Source organism: Vulpes vulpes, chromosome 14, assembly GCF_048418805.1.
Source record: "Vulpes vulpes isolate BD-2025 chromosome 14, VulVul3, whole genome shotgun sequence".
Lineage (NCBI taxonomy): Eukaryota > Metazoa > Chordata > Mammalia > Carnivora > Canidae > Vulpes > Vulpes vulpes.
The window spans coordinates 14,263,252-14,284,137 of NC_132793.1; the positions used below are offsets into that span (position 1 = coordinate 14,263,252).

At 53.6% G+C, this 20,886-nt stretch overlaps 1 protein-coding gene across 1 annotated transcript in view; it reads left to right on the forward strand.

Annotated features, from left to right (window-relative positions):
• Nucleotides 1-20,886, forward strand: part of CDH22 (cadherin 22) — a 67,312-nt gene that overhangs the window by 44,575 nt on the left and 1,851 nt on the right. Inside the window, exons 7-10 of the mRNA XM_072735729.1 lie at nt 1,238-1,374; nt 11,931-12,052; nt 12,169-12,286; nt 18,182-18,433. Of these exons, the coding sequence (XP_072591830.1) occupies nt 1,238-1,374; nt 11,931-12,052; nt 12,169-12,286; nt 18,182-18,433 (629 nt within the window). The remainder of the gene's footprint in view (nt 1-1,237; nt 1,375-11,930; nt 12,053-12,168; nt 12,287-18,181; nt 18,434-20,886) is intronic.

Below are 20,886 nucleotides of genomic sequence, written 5' to 3' on the forward strand. Positions count from 1 at the left end.
TAGCCTAGGATTCAAACGCAGCAGCGCGCGCAAAGGCCCCGGGCAGTCCCAGTGAGTGTCATCATTCCCATTCAACAGATGGGGGAACTGAGGCCCCAGGGACGTTGTAAAGCAGCTAAGCCCCACTAGGGGATCGCTTCGGGGCTTTGAGCCTCCCGCAGGGGGCGTTTCTGGTGCCCTCGCCTCCCTGGGCCTCAGTTTCCCCCTCTGGGAGTTGCGGAGAGGGTCCCCTTCCTCCGTGTGGGAGGGGCCGGATGGCTCAGGGTGAGCCCCGCCCGGCCAAGCGTCTTTGTCCTCGCCGCACAATGCGCCCTGGCTTGTTCCAGGCCTTTGTGGGCCGCGCAGCCCGGCGGCGCCCCCGCCCGCGTTATCAGCGCAGGGAAGCGGCGGCCGAGCCGGCGGGGCCTCCCTGGGCCGCCGCCCGAGACATGTGTTGGACACAGGCCTTTCAGGCCCGGAGCCGCCGCACAAAGGCCCGGGAAGAAGGCGGAACAAAGGGCTTTTTCACGCGGCAACTGAAAAGCCGCAGATTAGCTCGCGCGTGCTGCGCAGGCGGGGAGGGGCCGCGGCCGGCCCGAGCCCTCGGCCGCGCTGGCTCCGCCCTGGCCCTGCTGCGGCCCGCGCGCCCCCGCCTGCCTCCCGCTCCGGGTTCCCCTGGCCCCCCAGGACCCGGCCGAGCCCGAGTCCCGCGCCCCGCCGCCGCACTCCACCTGCTTCTCGGGGCTGCGCGGTGGGCACCGGCTGCCCTTCTCGGGATGACTCCTGCCCGCCCTTCTCCCACCGAGCCTTTGCACCTCTGTTCCCCCACCCGTGCCGACCCCCCCCCCCCCCACTTCCCAAGCCCCGTGCTAGGGTCGCCTCTTGGGAAAGAGAAGAATCGGATATACAGTGACGGCTAGCTCCGCGCCAGGGACTTTGCCCACTTCCAGCCCTCACAACCCAGGGGTGCAAATGACTAGCCCCATTACCCAGCTGAGGAAACCGAGGCTCAGAAAGGTTGAGGGCGGCCCGGGGTCGCACAGCAGGTACCGGTGCGGCAGAGATGCAAACCCAGATCCCTTTCCACCCCTCCTCTCCTGGAAGGGGGTTCTCTGCTCCTGGCGTCTCCCAGGCAGGTGGTCCCTCTTTTAGGGGCGGGGGTGGGGGGCGGGGTGGGGGTGGTGGAGGCAGTGGACCTGGGCTTGGGCTCCACCTGGCTCCAGGGCGCCTTCAATCAGCCCCGCCCTGCCTCCCTCAGGTATGCCATCGACCGCGACTCGGATTTGGACCAGATCTTTGATATCGATGCGGACACGGGCGCCATCGTGACGGGCAAGGGGCTGGACCGCGAGACGGCCGGCTGGCACAACATCACGGTGCTGGCCATGGAGGCGGGTGAGCCGGGGGCGGGGCGAAGAGGAAGAAGCCCGCACAGGTGGCCGGGTTGCGGGAGGCAGAAGCCCTGGAGTTGGAACAAAGAACCTGGGAAGGATCCCAAGCCAAAAGGCGAGAGCTGGTCGTGAAGCTGGCTTTCTTCCCTCAGCATTTATTGAGCACCCACTGCATACGAAGCCCTGTTTTTAGCAGCTGAGGATGCGGCCTTGAACAAGACAAAAAAGCTCCTGTCTTTGTGGAGGAGCGCTAGACTGTCAGCAAACAGGTGTACACATGTCAGATGGTCTGAAATGCTAGTGATAATAAACCAGGGAAGAAGAAAGCCGGAGAAGGGGTTTGGAAAGGCAAGGGTGTTGTTCCTCTTAGAAGGAGGCCTCTCTGAGAAGGAGACGTTTCAACAGAGACCTTAGGAAAGTGAGGGAGTCATGCCCATGTGTGAGGGAAGAGTGTTCTAAACAGAGAGAACAGCCAGTGCAAAGGCCCTGAGGTGGTAGTTTGTCCAGCATATTGGTAGAATAGCGAGGAAACCAGCATGGTTGGTAAGGGGCAGGGTGATCAGCCATTGCAAGTTCTTTGGGCTTTACTTTGAATACGGTTGGAATCACAGGACAGGGGCGTCATTTGAACTGAGGAGGGACACTGCCTGACAGGATACCTCTGGCTGCTGCATGAGAATCGGCCATTTGGGGGGTGAAGGGGGAAGCAGGGGCTCAAGTGGAAGTTAAGTGTGACAGTGGCAGGAAAATGAGACAGTGGCCTGGTGCAGGGCGATAGCCATGGAGGAGGTGACATGTGGTCAGCTTTGGGAGACGGGCTGAAAATGGCACCCTGGGACTTTCTGATGGAATGACGGGCATGGAGAGAAGAGATGGAGAGGGGTCCAGGACTACTTCAAGGAGCTTGACCTGGCTTTCTGGAAGAGTGTGTGTGTGTGTGTGTGTGTGTGTGTGTCTGTGTGTGTGCACACGTGCGTGTGCCACAGGCAGTTTGGTGCCACTGGCACAGTGTGAGCTGCAAGAGAAAGGGGGGGCGGCCTGTGCATGGGGTCCAGATAAGTAAGGCCATGGAGGTGAGGAACTAAGACCACAGGGGTTCACAGAGCCCCAGAAGAGAGGAGAGGGCTGTTCCAGGACTCCTCCAAAACCAGAGCAATACTGCCTGGACCTGGTCTCCAAGCCCTCCACCCCCGCACCCCCCGCCCCAACAACTCTCTAGGTCCAGGAGCCAACAGAGCTGCCAGTAAGCAGCCATGACAACAGAGAGACTCCGAAGAGCCTGTGAGCCTCTGAGCCCTCTGAGCCTCTGAGCCTCTGAGCCTCCGGTGGGTGGGTCAGTGGGTGACTTTCAAACTTGCCCCTGCACACACTCCTGCACTCCGCACTTCGGGCCCCAAGCCCCTCCTGGCTCTGTGAGCCCCCTGCCAGCCTTCCTACTCTTCCCCCTGCTGGTGCCCTCCCACTTTGCAGGCCCCACCGGCCCGTGGGCCAAGGAAGTCCCTAGGCTGAAGTTCCCTTCGTCTCTTTCAACTTCAGTTTAAAAGAAAATACAAAGCTGGCTCAAACCTCAGTGCCTGCTGCTCTGGAGCCTTTGAATCCACTCCTCCACCGCATGAAAGGAAGGTAACAAAGGTGGCTGGAGAGGAAGTGGCGGCTGGACTGGGGGGGAGGAGAGCTCCCCCTCCTTACCTCCCTGAACTTGCTCCCTGGGCAGCCAGGGGGACTGGCCTGGCTGCTGGGCAGAGCCGCTGCCTCTGTCTGCCCACAGATACATCTCCCCCCACAGCCTGTCACACTGCCTGACGTCCCACTCTTGAGTTAAGCATTGTGCTGCTGCCCAGTGGGTCTCTTTTCAGCGAGCAGCTAGAGTGGCATACAAAGCCTGTAATGCTGCCATTTCACAGAAGAAAGAATGTGGAGGGGACTCTCCCACGAACATTTTACAGTGTTTATCTCGTACGTATTCTGGGCTAGATGCTTCCTAGTGTGGACTTTTACTGAAGTATGATCAGTAACCGATCAGCACCCACTTTGCTGATGGGAAGATCGAGGTTCAGAGAGGAAACTTGCCCGAGGATGTGCGGTGGCCGAGCTGGGATTTGGAGCAAGTCTGCCTGGTTCCTTCCTGGGCATTCCTGATACTCTCAGCAATCTGAGCCCCACCCCTCTCCCACCCACCGGTGCCTAGCAACCGACCATGGGGATGATGAGGCTCTGAAAGGAGACTGATCACTGGGCTAGAGACCCTCCCCCTCCGAGCTGCAATCAACAACCCCTGCCCAACCCTCACCAGGTATTAATCAATGAGAAAATGAATGGCTCCCACTTCACAGACCTAGTGGGAGGATTCAATAGGATCATGCATGGAAAGAACTTGCCTAGTACTTAATAAGTGCTCAATTAGTGATATCTATTGATCTTGACTCTGTGCACTTGACTTAAGAAGCTACTCTGCGCAAGGCATTTTACAGTGATGCGCTCGCTCCTTGTACCTTCCCACCTAAGAGGTGCCGGTCTGGCCTCATCCCCATTGTATGGATAAGAGGTGAAGTCATTTGTCCAGATTCCCAGCCCCAGCCTGTCTGACTCCGAAGCCCGGCTCTCACCTGGATGCCCCTCGAGTCATGTTTCTTTGGTGCCAGGCACCAGTCCAGGAGTGTCACAAATAATACACCCACTCCAGCTTCCCGCCATCTCTGTGAGACAAGGGCAAAATTATGATCCCCAGTTTACAGACGAGGAAATAAAGGCTCAGGGAGGAACAGCGATGGTTCCAAGGTCACAGAGCAAATCCACGCAGGGCTAGGGTTCCACCCCCAGATCTTCTGCTTCCCAGCAGCCAACCTGAGCCCCAAGTGTAATGCCAGTGCGTCTGCCTGCCCGTGACCTCCTGCTGAAGCATCCCTTTGGCTTCCTCAGAAACAGGGGATGAGGATGGGGTCACAGTGGCCCCACCTGCTCCGGGAGAAATAGAGGATGCCAGTGGGGTCACGGTGGCCCCACCTGCTCTGGGCGTAAGAAACACGAGGTGACAAGAATCAGAGGGGAAATATTTATACACAGTGGCGGAGCTCGGTGAGCACCTTTGAGAAGGCTGCACTCAGTCGGGAGCCGCCGCTGTCATACTGGATTACCTCAAAGACTCCGGAGCCACTTAGTATGCCGGCTCCCCTCTCCCCGAACTTCTGAGTCATCCATTCTGCCCATGCAGACGCTCCTTCCACTGACATTATCTTTAACGTTTTGTAATCATGAAATATTAATGACCGATATTGAATTTAAAGTACAATTTGTGTCTGAATCCTTCGGTGGAAAGGGCAGTTGTAAAGGGACAGTCCTCAAAGAGCTGGGGGTACAGACTGGAAGGCCAGTGCTGGGTTGGGGGTGCCAGGGGCTGCATCCTGCCCCCTCCTCCAGGGTCGTCTGGCCCTAATCTGGTCTGGAGGGGGCATTCTCTAGCTGCCAGAAACAGCAAAGAGTTAACCAGATTAGCAAGAAGCTTCCCCATCTGGGTCACCCCAGGCCAAATACATCTTACAGCACCCCGTTTTTTTCTGCATACCATGGAGCGTGTGTTATGATTTATATATATGCATTTGTGTGAGTATTTAATTAATCTGTTTTCCCCCAGGAAGCTGTACCTTCCATGAGGGTGGGGGCTCATCTGCACCTGCACTATACTTATGGGGCCTGGCACTTAGTAGGCGTGTGTAAATATTTACTGAATGAATGGATAAAGTTACTGACCCACCCAGTTAGGAAAGCAGGACGGCATGGGGGGGGTGGGGAGAACTGGTGCCAGTTGCACAGTTCCCAGCTGTGTGAGCTTGGTCAGGTCACTCCCCCTCTCATTGCCTTATTTTTCTCATCTCTAAAATGACACTGTTAGGTGGCTGTAAAGATCGTAATTTAAAAGATAATAATTTTACCATATCTTTACAATAATAGCAGCTTCTATTTATCTGCGGCTTCCAATGTGCCAGACATCATACTGAAAGCTTTCTACATGGCATGTACGTTAGAATCTGTGTATGTGAAGTGCCTAGCATGGTTCCTGACACACGGTATGAGCTATTCATAGCCAGAGAAAGAATCCGAGGAGAGAATGAATGTCAGAGACGATAGACTCCAGCCCTTACCCTCACCCCCACTCCCACTTCATAGCTGGGGAGACAGCCCAAGGAAGGAAAGCACCCTGGCCACATCCAGCAGTAGGGCCTTATGACTCTCAGTCCAGTGCTCCTTAGGAGGACAATAGGAATGGGGGTGAGGGCTTGCAGTGGGGTGAGAGATAGAGTACTCAGTTGCCACAAGGATACCCCCCCCCATATCTACCCTCAGTTAGTGTTTCCTGAGGGCCTCTCGCCACTGCCCAACCCGGGCTGGGTGCTGGGATCTGGTGGTGAACAAGGATTGGCCACCGACCTCAGAGCTCACAGGTGGGCGGGGGAGAGACATGTCAACAATCAATAACAACACAGAATGGATGGGGACAGTGGGCACGCAGGAGGAGCAGGGAGGGACTTGCCCAACCAGAGGGAAGAAAGCTAAAAATCTTTCCCAGAGGAGGAGACATCTGAGTTGGGTCTCAAAGGCTGAGGAAAGGGGGTTTGGACGCTCTAAGCGGAAAGACCCAGAAGCTCAGCAGTCCACTGGCCATTCTGAGAACGGGGAGACTGAGTGTGGCTGGAGGCTGGGGCTGGGGGACGGCTGGAGCAGGCGAGGTGAGGTGAGCATGCAGAAGCTCACTGGGCTTCTACAGGAAGGGCCTTGAATGTCCTCTGAGGAGCCAGGCATCTCGCAGAGACAACGGGGAGCCAATGCAGGTCTTTAAGCAGAAGAGTGACTTGGTCAGATGTGCGGTCCCAATGTTCACTCGGGCTCATGGGTGAACAGAGTGTGCTGGCCTGGAGCAGGAGGACACATAGGAGGCTGTTGGGAAGACCCAGGCTTAGATATGAGCTGGGGGTGTCAGGGCAGAGCAAGGGTGGGCAGGAAAAAGCACCAGGGAAGTGGAGTGTGGTGTCGTCTGGGGAAGAGGCTTGGCACAGCCCTGCATGGAAGGGGCTGCTTCAAGAGGCACTGAACTCCCCATCACCAGAGGTGTGTAAATCAGGCCTGGGCTCCTCTTGGTAACTCCCGGAATCCTTTACCACCTGAGGACCTAACAGATGCCGACCAGAATAAAAGGTTTTGTCATGTCCCTGGAGTCTCCAGAGGACAGCCCAGAACATCAGGACCAGCTCAGCCCTAGGAAGGAAAATTTTCTCCCACCCCACCCCCTTTCTAGAGCCCCTGATTCACCCCAAAGTCCTCCCTTACCTTTTGGAGAACTACACATCCTCTGCCTCCCCCGCAACAAGGTCAAAGCCTCCAATCTCCACTGGGTAGATCTCCACTGGGTAGCTCAAGAGATAAAGTCGAGAGAGAGAGAGACAGAGAGAGAGAGAGACAGAGACAGACAGAGAGAGAGAAAGGTGCCCAAACCTCTCTCTCCTGCTAAAGGTGAGTGAGGACAGGGCAGGGGGTGCAAGGAGTCTACTTTCAACAGCCCTGACACCCCTCTCCTGGAGCACCCCCACTTGCTCACCCAGCCCCCTCCCCGGCCTGCCTGCTTGTCTTGGCCAGCGGGTAATTGGGATGATAAATCTTCCTGCCCAGCTGGCCAGCTCTAATCAGAGCCTGGTGTTTGGATGCAATTTAATTCTCTCAGGAGGGGGAAGGGCTGGGGGAGCTTGGGAAGGGGGTCCGGCTCTGCTGCCCACACCCCACTGAAGTGAGTGGGAAGAAGATGCCTTCTAGATGCTCCCCCAAGCTCTGTCCCTCCCCCCACCCTCCTTCCTTCCCCCCTCCATTCCCTGCCAGTCCCTCTCTCCTTCCCCCACTTCTCCCACTCTTAAAACCTCCTTGCCCCTCCTTCTCCCTGGGCTTCTCTCTCTCTCTCTCCATTTGTTTTACTGATGAGAAAACCTTAGTCCAAAGAGAGGCAGGAACAGGGTCACAGCTTGACTCCTTCCCAGATGGAGGGGCCCTGGAGGGGGTGTGAGTCTCACAACCACTCCATCCCAGGAGGTCTTGGTCTCTTCCTGGGGCCTCCCCAGTATCCCAGCATAGTCACAGATGCCGCGGACAATGACATCCATTCATTCGACCATCTTTTAAGCAGCACCTACTATGTGCCACCACAGAGCAGTAAACAAAATAGAAATCCTGCTTACTTTCTAGTGGGGTAGACAGGTGATGAGCAAGTAAGTACAAATATAGGGGGTTAGGAAGTGTCACGGAGAGAAAGTAGGGAAGGCTCGGATGGCAGGGGGCACATTTAAAGAAGCCATCAGGGGAGGTCTCTCTGAGAAGGCATCTGGGCGCAGATCTGAAGGAGAGACCAGAGTAACGAGAGGAGTGAGGGTCAAGGCCAGGGAGAGGACTGGAAGCCTGTGGCCATGTAGGACTTGGGCTTATATTCTGATGGCCCAGAACTAAGGCAATCAGGGAAAGCTTCCAAGAGGAAGCAGAGACATTTGTTTAGGACATGGGGCAAGTGGGACTCCAACAGCTAAAGATGGCAAGAAAGGCAGTACCATCTGATGATTAGAAACTCCCCCTTTGGAACCAGAGCCAGGCACAAGTCCCAGATTGATCGGTCGTCCCCAATGAGACCTTGGGCAAGTTTGCTACCTCTCTGATCGGTTTCCTCCTCAGTAAAATGTCAATAGCACTTGTCTCTACCTCCCACCATGGCTGACAGGGTGGAATGGGGCAGTGCAGACCCTGGCCCACAGCACATGCTCTGTGTGTGTTTGCTGCTGTCTTTCTGGGAAGGAGCACATTCCTAGGAGGACCCTTAACAGAGTCACCAGGCCAGCCCCATGTCCTTGTCCCTTCCCAGTAGCCCCCAGCCATCCAAACCCAGTTTGGTTCAGATTCCAGGTGTGTACTTGCTGAGGGCTGGGGTCTTCCTTGGAAGGGATCCAAAGTCTCATTATCTACAGCTATGTGCTCCTCCAGGGTGTCTGCACATGCTGTTCCCATTCCCTGGGGCACACTTTCCCTCCATCCCCTTCACCTGCTTACTTCCTAGTTCGATCTCAGCCTAAAGGTCACTTTTTCCAGGGAAAACATCCCTGCACCCACCCGTTCCTGAACCTTTATCTCTTAGCTCTTATCAGTCTGGAGTACTGTCTGTCCCTGCCACTAGACTGAGAGACCATGTTGATCTTGTTCATTGTAATGTCCTTGGCATAAAGGAGGTACTCAATTCATAATTGTCAGCAAAACCCAGAAGTCTCAGCTCCAAACGGCTCAGTCTGATCCCATCCATTATACATCAGGGACTTCTCCAAGGCTCAGAGAGGGTAGGAGACCTGTCCACAGTGCACAGCAGTTCTCCTGCCCCCATCCCAGTCTCTTCCTGAGGCACCTACTGAATGGCCCAGCCTCCTCAGCCCCACAGGCCCCCAGGGCTTCACCTGCCACCTTCCCCGATTCCTCGTGAGTTAGCTCAGAGAGGGAGCACCAGACTGGAGCACATTTAATTTTCATCTAGGAACCAGTTAAGGCTGCAGGCCTGCTCAGCTCCGGGCTGTCAATCAGCCTTCCTCAAGGCTGCATCAATTAGTTTAAAAATATTGAATGCAATTTTGCCTGACACAACATATTGCAGCTACTGCAAAATATAATTTATTTTAGAAGAAGAAATAATTAAACTAATTTGCATGTCAGTCAGCTGAACTGAGATGCCAAGAGGGGGGTTGGGACCCATGAAGGACCCAGCCCCCTGGGGGAGGGCACCTGCTGCTGGGCGTTGGGGGAGTCAGCTTGGACCTGGGTCTGAGCAGTAGTCGGTACTGGATGGACAGATATCCAGGGGGCAGAAGGGCCTACTGGCCTTGGATTTAGACCAAAGCAATGGCCTTAGAGGCAGGAGAACCAGGAGCCAACCTAGCTCTATGCTGACTTGCCTGCGGCTCTGGACAAGGCCCTGGCCCTCTCTGGGCCTCGGTTTTCTCATTTATGAAATGGGTTTAATAAGGCCTCCTTTACGGGTTGCTTTGAGGATCAAATGAGGTCATTGATAAGAAAGTTTATTATCAGTTGAAAAGTCCTGCACAGAAGTGAAGATTAATTAATTGATGGAGCCTTTGTTTACTCCCAGAAACATGTAAGGTGGTAAAATTATGAATTAATTATTAGCAATGATCACAAATGCTGCTAAGTGTGATCAGGAGGGGTTTAGAGGAAGTCCACCAGAAGTAAGATAACAGGTTGGACTCCCTCACCTGCTAGTCACCCTGGAGCAGTGGTTGGCAACCCTTGCCACACATTAGATTCCTACAGCCATTTAAAAACCTCAGCTTGGGCATCATTGTGTTTAAAAGGCTTCCCCAGCGACTGTAATATATAGCCAGGCTGGAGCTGCTGTGATGTCATGGGCACACAGGCTCTGGGGGTTCTAGGCCAGCCTTAAATTCAGGGGTCCCTGGGATCAGTTCTGCAAGTGAGCACTTGGCTCACCCTTCACTACTCACTCAGCTGCCCCACCTCTGAGACCTGGGATCCACAGCCACACCAAAAGGTTCAGGGCTTTCCCAAGAGGTGACCCGTGACATTTTAAAAGAGGAGGTAGAGTGGCACCTGGGTAGCTCAGTCAGTTAAGCATCCGATTCTTGGTTTCAGCTCCGGTCATGATCTCCGGGTTGTGTGGTCGAGCCCCACGTTAGATTCTGCACTGGGTGGGGAGCCTGCTTAAGATCCTCTCTCCCACTCCCTCTGCTCCTTCCCTCTAAAAATAAGAAATAAAATAATGAAAGAGGAGGCAGGACAACAACAAAAAGGTAATTATGTGAGGTGAAGGATGTGTTAAGTAACCTTATTGTGGAAAACATTTCACAATATGTGTCTAAAATCATCACATTGTGAATCTTAAATTTATACAATGTTGTCAATTCTATCTCAATAAAGCTAGAAATTAAAAAAAAAAAAAGGAGGCAGAAGAGGCCCAGCAGATCGTAAAGGAATGGCTCAACTGTGGGGGTCTCACCAGGAGTGGACCCAGCCCCCCAAGAGTGTCTCAGCCTCGGAGGAGCTGGCCCTGCTCTGGGGTCGCCCTTCTGCATGCCACACAGGCCCCTGTGCCCTTCCCTCTGCTCAGCAAGGAAAGAGGTGCCTGGTCCTGGCAGCGGGCCTCACCCTCCCCACCCCCCTCCTCCCAAATGCACCCACCTTCTGCCTGTTTAAGTTCTCCGGCAACACGCTCTTAAAAATAACGGCTTGCCCGGCATTCCCAGTCACGACTCCAATCTCCCGCCCTCAGAAAAGCCCCCTCTAATCACTGAAGCAGCAGATCTGGGTGAGCTGAGAAGATAAGGTGCCCCCGGCTAAGGGGAGCTCCAGAGAGGGGTCGAGGTCTGTGTTAATTAAGGACTCGCCCCCCCTCTTTCCCTGACCCCCGGAGGTGGCTGCACCTGCCTCCCCTTCCCATTTCTCTTTATCAACACATGAGCAGCTGCAGTCAGCCCGCAGTGGCCTGAGTTCAGAGAAAGAGGCGGCCGACCAGCCCCACTCCCCGCAGAACTCATAGGGTTCCTGGCTGCTTGGAAGCTCCCAGGCTGAGCCCTAAAGAGGCCCCTGCCAGCGGGGCTAGAGACCCAGTTGCCAGCTGACTAGTTCTTTCAAGTTTCTCATGCTTTGTTTCTCTTCTGCAATGTGGGGATATAAATTGAACCAAAGCACGGGATTTCCACATGGATACCTGAAATGATGGATGTGGGGATGCTCCGGTGCGTTCTGTGCACACAGTGGTGATGGGATGTTGAAGATGAGATGTTGGTTGATGGCAGTGGTGATGACAGTGTCGCTAGAGGTGGGAGTAGGGGTGCCAATGTGATGGTGCCATGGGTGTTTATGGCGGGGGTAACTGTAGAAAGGGTGGGGCTGGTAATGGTGATGGTGGTGGAGATAGTGATCGCATGGATGGTGATGATGGTGGTGGTAAGGGCGCTGATAGTTATGGCCTTGGTGTTTGTGATCACAGAGAGGAGGTGGTGGTGCCTTGGATAGGGTGGTGGTGATGCACTCATTCTGATGGTGATGGTCATGATGGTAATGGTCTAATGGTGAAGCTAACAGGTTGGTGACAGTGAGAGTGGTAAAGTTGGTGATGGTGGTACTGGTAATTATGCTGGTAGAGGTTAATGTTAATGAGGGTAGTGGTTAGAGTACTGGTGACAGTGATGGTGAAAGTAGCAGTGGTAGGGATGGTGGTGATGATGGTGTTGGGTGGCACTGCGGATTATAGTGGTGGAGGTTGTGATGGTAATGGTGATAGTGACACTAGCAGTGATGATGACAGTAATGAGCAAATGGTGGTGATGGTGACAGCAGTGGTGGTGGTGACCTATTCATGACCAATGTCCTCAGTCCTGATCCTATTACCTGCTGGATCAATCCACAGATCTCTCAGTGTGACCCCACTGCCTCATCTTGTCCTCCTGGCAGATGGGGGGTTGTCTCGATCTCACACTTGATACCTCTCACCCTGCTCCTGTGCTCTCACTGCAGACAATCATGCCCAGCTCTCCCGGGCATCCCTCAGGATCCGAATCCTGGATGTGAACGACAATCCCCCAGAGCTGGCCACCCCCTACGAGGCAGCTGTGTGTGAGGACGCCAAGCCAGGACAGGTACACGAAGGGGCTGGGGACTGGGATTGTTGCCAGGACTGGCCAGGACACCCTCTACCTGGGTTTAGAGTGGGTTCGGCCTCACATCAGCTCCCTGCTCTGTCTTCACCCTTTAGCTTATCCAGACCATCAGCGTCGTGGACAGAGACGAGCCTCAGGGTGGGCACCGTTTCTATTTCCGCCTGGTGCCTGAAGCTCCCAGCAACCCTCACTTCTCTCTGCTTGACATCCAAGGTGAGTTTTCTCTGAACCAACCAAACCTAGGAGGCACGGAGGGAGGGCCTCGCCTCCCTTCCCCTTCCCACATTACAGGTGGAGAGACCAGGCACCCCCAGAGGGTCAGCATTGGGCTCAAGATCAAACAGAAAATCAAGCTAAAGGTGCTCCCTAGCCCACTGGCCAAACTCTGAAGAACAGGCCGGAGGCGGGTTGGCAGAGTGGGGAGGGGTCGCCCCAAGAGAAGAGAATGGAAAGATACAGAGAAAGAACAGATGAGGAGTGGGTGGGCCAGAGTCCTGGATGGAAAGAGCCCCTGGTCTAACTGAAGATTGAAATAAGCCACGTGCACACACTCCCACCCTTCAATTTAAAAAGTGCTGTATCCCACTCATGTTTCCCTTTGCGTCCTCACAGCCGCCCTGGGAGGTGGTTTTCTTGCCCCTCCCCCTATTTTGCCTGTGATAAAACAGAGACTTTAAGAGAAAAGGGACCCACCCAGGGCCATACAGGGAGTCCCTGTCTCCGATCTAGCGTGCTTCCTGCTTTAGCTCATTTGCCACCTTGAAAGTGACCACCCTGCCCAGCCTTACTGATCCCTCTGTATGCCCCTGCAAATTCCTCAAGAAGCCCAAGTCTGACCCTTTGAGGACTGAACTGGAGGTGGGGGTGGGGGAGTGGTCAGTGGACTGGGCGTGAGGGGCCTGGATCCCAGCCCAGGCTCAGCTGGGGACTCTCTGTGCAACGCTGGCAAGATTTGCACCTCCTAAGCCTCTGTTTTGTCATCTGTAAATTGGGGCTGAAAGTGCCTAGTCACCTGGCTAGGGAGCCCCAGCAAGATGAGGGCTGCTGGGGTATATTATTAGTACCTAGAACATGTAGTTTCCTGTATTTAGCAATTATTTATTGAAACATAGTGCCCAAAATGCAGTGGCAAAAAAGCCAATATCCCTGCCCTCGTGGAGGTGACATTCTGGTGAGGGGAGGTAGAGATTAAACAAGTGATAATATGTTGGGGATGCTAAGTGGCTGGAGGATGAATAATGCAATTTCTACAGGAGCCTGGACTTGGTTTTGTTCAGTGCTGGGCCATGGGTGCCTACAGCAGTGCCTGGCACATAGTGGGTATTAAACAAAACACGGGAAAATAAAGCAGAGCAAGAGTAGGAGCTTTTTAAAATAAGAGGGTCTGGGAAACACTCTCTGAAGGAATCAATAGTGAGTACTAATATAAAGGAATTTAGGGAGTGAGCCATGCTGATAACTGGATAAAGACTGATCCAGGTGGAGTGAACAGCAAGTGCAAAGGCTCTGAGGTGAGAGCAGGCCTGGGATGTTCAAGGAACAGAAGGCCTGCCTGGTTGGAGTGAGTGGATGCCAGGACTAGGAGATCAGGTCATGTTGGTTCTTTCTGACCCTGGAACAGGTCTGGGATCACCCCCAATACCTTTATAACCGTTCCCTCTAAAAGGAGGGACCTCAGTGGCCTGTGAAGCCAGATTCTCTGTATTTCCAAGAGTCATACTAAAAATATTTCACAACCAGAGCAGTTCAGATAACCAACCAAAAGGGACACTGACCAGAAATAACCTGGAGCAGGACCCTGGAGCCCTACTGTACCACCTTAGTGGCTTGATTGTGTCAAAGTTAGGGGTGGGCATGGGGGAAAGACAGAGACGGCAGGGGGACTTGGGGCATGCAGAGTCATGCATGTTGAAACCTTTTTGGAAGTATTTCAGTATTTTAGCAACTGGTAGTGCCTTGCCTGCTCGTTATTCCAGCTGTATCCTGAGTTGGCCCCAGGAGACACAAATAGCCCTGGCTTGACCTCGCCAAGTTCACAAGTCTTTCCGATCCAAGGAGCCTGAAGTTCTTTCCCAACTGCCCCTCTTTGACGGGGAGCCGCCAAACGCTCCCATCCAGTGTGACCACCTGGTGCAAGCTCCGGGAGCAAGAGTGGCAGCCGTATGCTGAGCTCAGCACAGCCGTGGAAGGGCTCCTCCACTGGCTCTCTAGCCCCTTCCCACGGCCTGCCAAGCCCCCTCCTCCTCACCGTATAAATATCCTGGGTGACAAACAGCTACCCCAACCCATCTGTTTCTTTGTACACATTTGTAGCCAGTTTGGAAACGTGATTTATAAATATTGCTTTTGCAGCCAGGGATTGACACTGATGTATGTCAGGCCAGATGGATGGGTACAATGCTGGGCGCAGATCCTGCCTGGAAGGGTGGGATAAGGGTCTGGAGTGACCAGCGGCTTCCCCAGGTGAAGCCAGCCGCTGCCGAGGAAGGCAATTCAGGAAGTTCAGGGTTGATGCCCAGGGATTCCCTTTTGTCGGGTGGAGGAGTGGCAGGGACCAGAGCTCTCAGAACATATGGCTCCATGGCCAAAGACAGCAACCCTGAGAAACAAACATCTCCTCTCCTCTCCCCTGTTCTTGCTTAGGAATTTGAGGCTGAGCCAGAACCAGCTACTCATTTTTCAAATCTGTCTACTTCTCTATGCCTCTACTACCACTATCCTCTCACACCTAAAACACATAATATCTTCCTAACTGATCTTCCATGTCCACTCTTGTGTTTTAGATTAGAAACTCCCTTGCCTAGAATGTAGGCTTAGCAAAGGCAGGGACCATGTCTGTCTTGTTCGTTGCTATCTCCTCAGGGGCTAGGATAGTCCTGACATAGAGAGGGTGCTCAATTAGTATTTGCTGTGGAATGAATGGATGGCATGTTGCTCAGCCTCTTCTTTTCTTAAAACCCACCAATCAATGGCCTCTCGTTAAGAAAATAACCCTAATTCCTGACTATGGCCTCTAAGACTTTCCATGATGAGCCCCTAACCCCCACCCCCAGCTTGACCTTGACTCACTCTAGCTATCACCTTCATCCCTCCAGTCACAAAGGACTGCTTTAGTTCCTTGAGCAAATTATGCTTCTTCCAATCTCAAGGCCTTTGCATAGGGTGCCCCCTTTCCTGGAACTCACCACTTGGGTGTCAGCAATAATATCACTTCTTTCAAGAAAATCTCCCCTTACCTCTCAGACTACTTAAGTAGAGTCCTCTGTTAGGCGCTCTTCCTGTACTTTTCCTTCTTAGCACTCACCCCATGGTTTGTAATTATAGACTAAATTGTGGGTTTACTCAATTAACATTTGTCTCTCACATTAGAATATAAGTTCATATCCAGGACTGTGATTGGTTTAGCTCTCCATTGTTTTCTCCCAGGGACTAGGACACAGTAATTACTCAATAAAGACTTATTGGATAGATAAATGATGGACGGATGATGGATAGGTGGGTGGGTGGATGGATGGATGGATGATGGGTGAATGGATGGGTGGAAGATGGATGGGTAGATGGGGGGTGGATGATGGATGGATGGATGGATGGATGGATGGATGGTTGAATTGATGGATGATGGATGGATAGATGGGTGAATGGAGGACAGATGGATGGGTGGATGGATGGATGGATGATGGATAAATGGATGGATGATGGATGTATAGATGGATGGGTGGATGGGAGATAGATGGATAAATGGATGGGTGGATGGAGGATGGATGGATGGGTGAGTGTAGGATGGATGGATGGATAGGTGGGTAGATGGAGGATAGATGGATTTGTGGGTGGAAGATGGATGGATAGATGGATGGGTGGATGGAGGATGGATAGATGGATGGATGGATGGAGGATGGATGGATGGGTGGATGGAGGATGGATGGATAGATGGGTGATTTGATGGGTGGATGGGAAAGATAGCTATGTCACCAATTCACTGGATAAATTCAGACAAATCACTTCTCTCTGAACCTCAACTTCCACGTGCATAAAATGTAAATAATGCCATAACTCTCAGTGGTTGGGACAATTAAACATTACTATCTATTTAAAACATCCACACAGTCCTTGATACATCAAAAGCATGCAGTCAATGCAGAGGAGCCCCACATCATTCCCTTGTTCTTATCTTGCTCTCAACTTCATTCCTCCCCTCGGGAAGGCAGATATTTTCACAGCTCGGGTTGATATCCCCTTTGATAGGCCAGCTGCAGTTGAAGCCAGAGCTTGAGAAGCTGACCCGGGGACCACCAGTTCCCCCAAAAGTTGTGGTTCATTCAAGTGCCAGTCTTTAAATCTGGCTCAGTGCCAGGACAGAGACAGGCACAAGCTAACCTAACACAATGTGACAAGTGCTTTAACAGAAGTGTGCATGGCACCTGCATAGTCAGAGCAGGGAGGGGGAGCCATAAATCCTTCCTTCCCAGGGAAGCGGAGAAAGGAGGCCACAGAAAGGAGGTGACATTTAGCTGGAGCATGACAGATGAGGAATTTGCCCAGGTAAGAAGGTGGAAAGGGTGTTCCAGCTAGCAACGGACATGGCAAAGAAGCAGGGCAGTTTACACAGAGAGCAGGCCAGTGGTGCAGGACAGGGACCATGGGGGTAGGGCATGGACAAAAAGAATAGCCAGGACTTATGGAGAATTTCTATGTGCTGGGACTGATTCTAAGGGCTATGCATGAATTTCAGCACATAATCCTCACACGTATGTGCTACGATTTGCCTCAGTTATAGATGAGAAAACTGAGGTCCGGAGAAGCTAAGTGAGGTCCCAAGCTAGTAAATGATAGACTCGGCATTATTTTCTAAATATTTTAATGGAAATTTTCAAATGTGTGTAAAAGTAGATAGAATAATGTCACAAAACCTCATGATACCATCACATGAGCTAAAAACCCATGAGCAGTCTTGTTTGAGCTGGACCTCTAGTTCACTTCACAGATGTGTTCAAGGTCACAAGTCAGCTCTTTCCTCCTGCATCGTGTCCATGATTGGGGGAAGCCAGGACTAAGGAATGAATTGGAGTAACTGGGACCCCAGAGCTGGGGAGGGGACCCAGAATGCCAAAGCTGGAGGTCAGAGAGACTAGCCGGAAAGAAGGCTGTGAGGGCAGGAGAAGGACTCCAGAGGGAAGCCCGGGCTCCCCACAGGGAGGCAGGGCCCCTTGTGTGGAGCTGGCTGTGAAGTGTGGGGGCAGCAGCCAGCCGGGCCCCGAGTCTGTGCCACCACATTGACAGCCATCAAAATGGTGGAGGTTCAGGGATGGCCTGACCTATACAAGAGAGGCAGGAAGGGCGGGGGAAGTGGGCACCGCCTAGCACATAAGCCCCATGACCTGAGACCAGAGTCCCACTGAGGTCTGCCTGGCATTCCCAGCAACTGGCTGAAGTGGTGTAATGAGCATGACTTGTGTTAGTTCACTGTCCTCTCTGGTCACACGTGTAGGAAGGAGACCCTGGTGTGCCAGGGTCCCCTCATCAGGCCCCAGGGACTATGCCCTCAGCCCTCCAGGCTCAGTCTCTTAAGAAAGCTCCCTCCGCCAGAGCCAGGTGCCAGAGAAGACATTCTCAGTCTTCTCTGTGACCCAGGACTTGTCAGGACACAGTAAGCCACAACCCAAGGACCCCAGGACCCCAGGGTCAGGGAACACTGGGTGGCTGGGGTGGAAGAAAAACAGGCTGTTGAGATATATGAGGGAAAAAATTAACATAGCCCCAGACAGGACCTTGGCCCAGCTGGGGACAGAATCTTGAAAAAGCTGGGGACAGGACCTTGGCGCAGCTGGGGACAAAACCTTGGAATAGCTGAAAACAGAATCTTGAGACAGCTGGGAGTAGAATCTTGTGACAGCTAAGGACGGAACGATGGGCTACATGGCTGGGAACAGGATCGTCAGGCAGCTGGGGGCAGAATTTGGGGAGACCGAGGAGTAGATCCACGGGTCCCCTGGGAGGCAGGAGCTTGGGGCAGAGGGAGACAAATCCCGAGGTGGCATCAGGAGGTGGCCAGGCCAGGGGAGGCTGACCCGGGACCCCAAGTCACACGCCACTCCCTTTTTCCCGGAGCAGACAACACGGCAGCGGTGCACACTCAGCACTTGGGCTTCAACCGGCAGGAGCAGGACGTGTTCTTCTTGCCCATCCTGGTGGTGGACAGCGGGCCGCCCACGCTGAGCAGCACGGGCACGCTCACCATCCGCATCTGTGGCTGTGACAGCTCCGGCGCCATCCAGTCCTGCAACACCACAGCCTTTGTCATGGCTGCTTCCCTCAGCCCGGGCGCCCTCATCGCCCTCTTGGTCTGTGTCCTCATCCTGGTCGGTGAGTCCACCCAGAGCCCCGTCCCTGCTTCTCTGGCCTCCACCCCAGGGCCCTGGGTTTGCTTCCTAGTAACCTCCTGCCCCCAGGTCTCAGCTTCCCTCTCTCACAAGGAAGGGTGGCCCCAATGATGTCCAAGCCCCAAGGTGCAGCTCCTGTGACAAGTCTTCTAAGGACGGAGCAGCCCCACCACCAACTCCACAAAGTGTCAACCCCTACCTGAGACTATTTGCATGCCGGCCATCCTCTCTACACAGCCCAAACTCTCCCCAATTTTTAAAAATAAGCATATTATTAAAAATTCTCTCATGTCCACGGTCCTTTTTATTATCTATGTAGGACTTTTAGTAAAATCCTTTTAGTAAAAAGGTGCTGTTGTGAACCTCACAACCATGTGGCCGGGTGTATCATCCCCATTTTCCAGAGGAATAAAGTGAGGCTCGCAGGTTAAGTGGCTTGCATAAGGGTACATAGTGTTCTGACTTGAAATCAGGCCTCCTCACCTTGTGTTCCCTTTAACTACGTCACCTGCTATAAAGCTCAACTGGGCAAAACCCAAGGAGAGCTGGGGCAAAAATCTTAAGACTTTTGAAGAGACGAAATCTACTCTGGTAGCAATCCCAGCAGCATCCAGTTGAGCCTACAAAGCATCACCAGTGAAGAGGTCAAGTTTCTAGATGCTGAGCTGGATTCCAGTGGCCATAATGCCACCTCCCATTGCCTCACCTCAGCTCCAACGGCTGGACTTCAGCAACCAGCCAGAGCTCCAAGAACCCAAGTGTGGTCCAGATTGTGGCTACAGCTCTGCTCTGTTCCCTGGGAGATGTCAGCCGCCTGCCCGCTGGCGCTGGTGCGGTGGCCGCTACCCACCCCACCGAGAACCTGCCAGTGTTGCTGCACCTCCTCAGGTCCCTGCGGTGGCCCTGGGCAGGCAGGCACCTCCTGGCTGGGAGGCCCCAGCCCCCCTTCTCTCCCCTCCCCAGCCCATGGCTCAGAAACCCTTTTTCCAGAGGGTGCACTTTACAGCGGTTTCATTTTCCGAGGCAGTGCAAACAAATTTCTGCCTAATTGCCCACAAACGAAGAAAGTGCACATCAGTGCTCTAAAGGTGACGGGCGGAATCGCTGATCAGGCCTGGCACATCTGTTGCCCGCCGCCCGCACTCCCCACCATCTGCTCTCTCGGGCATCCCCCTCCACAGCTCCCAGCCTCCACTCCGAAAGCTGTCCATCCATCTTTCCCACTTCTCTCCTGACACCTTCCCTCCCTCCCAACCTGTTCCCAGGCCCCACCCACTTCCCTGTCATGTGCCACTTTGTTAGGTCACCGGCTGGAACCCGGCCCCTTGGCCCCAGCAGCTGGCTCTGGCCACTGGCCCGCCAGAGCTGTTAGGAGCAGCGAGAAGAATCCCGTGCCTGGCATGGTACCCAGCACGTGTCTCTCCATCCACCCACTCACCTACCCATTTAATTCTCTCAATGGTTCATCAGCTCCTTATTTATCCATCCAGCGAGTCCCCTCCATGTACTAGACTATTGCAGGCACTGGGATCCATCCATGAAAAGAAAAAAAGAAAAAAAAAAAAACCACAAAAGCCCTGAGTAACTTGAAAGTTGGGGCTGCGATCACAGACACGGAGGAGACTGAGGGCAGGGAAGGGGGAAGGTTATTTCAAGTGCTAAGTGTGAGATTTTCTTGGTCGGCCCAGAGGACTTGCTGAGGAGCAAGCTGGACGTACAGGTAGATTTATAGGGAGAAGTAAGTCTGAGCGGGGGGGCTAGGATGTGGGAGGGGTCAGCCTCAAAATGGACCACAAGAGAGCACCCACGGAGGGGTGTGGATACGGGGCCAAGGACCCCATCCAGAGACATCTGATTTTAAGGGGTCAGACAGGCAAGGAGAGGTCTGCTAAGAAGGCGGAGAATGAGTGATCAGTGTAGTGGAGGAGGAGAGAACGTGGAGTCCTGCAAGTCAAGTGCAGAAAGCACAAGAAGGAGCGATCCTCTCATTCTTCATCCTTACACTCACTACATCTCCATCCACCTCTTCAGTCAGTCATTCGCTCAACAACATGCTTCAAGGGCCTACTGCCTGCCAGGCACCAAGCTCGGGGCACACGCCCTGGGGCCCCAAGGAGAGTTTAGAGTGTGTGTTTGGGGGTGGGGGGAAGCTGTGGTTCTCAAACCTGAGTGCCTGGGCCTCACTTGGAGGCTTCATCAAGACAGCCTGCCAGTAAGATCTAGGACAGGATCCGAGAAGTCACATTTCTAGCAAGTTCCCAGGAGATGCTCCTGCTGCTGCTGGTCCAGCAATGGCACTCTGAGAACCCGAGAGACAGAGGGAGGGACTCCTCACCAGGGGAGCTTGGAGGTAAAGTCTCGGAACCTGGCCTGGAGCTCTCAGGGTGGGGGCTTTTGCAGAGGACATCTTGACCTGAGACTCAAGGGGTCTCAAAT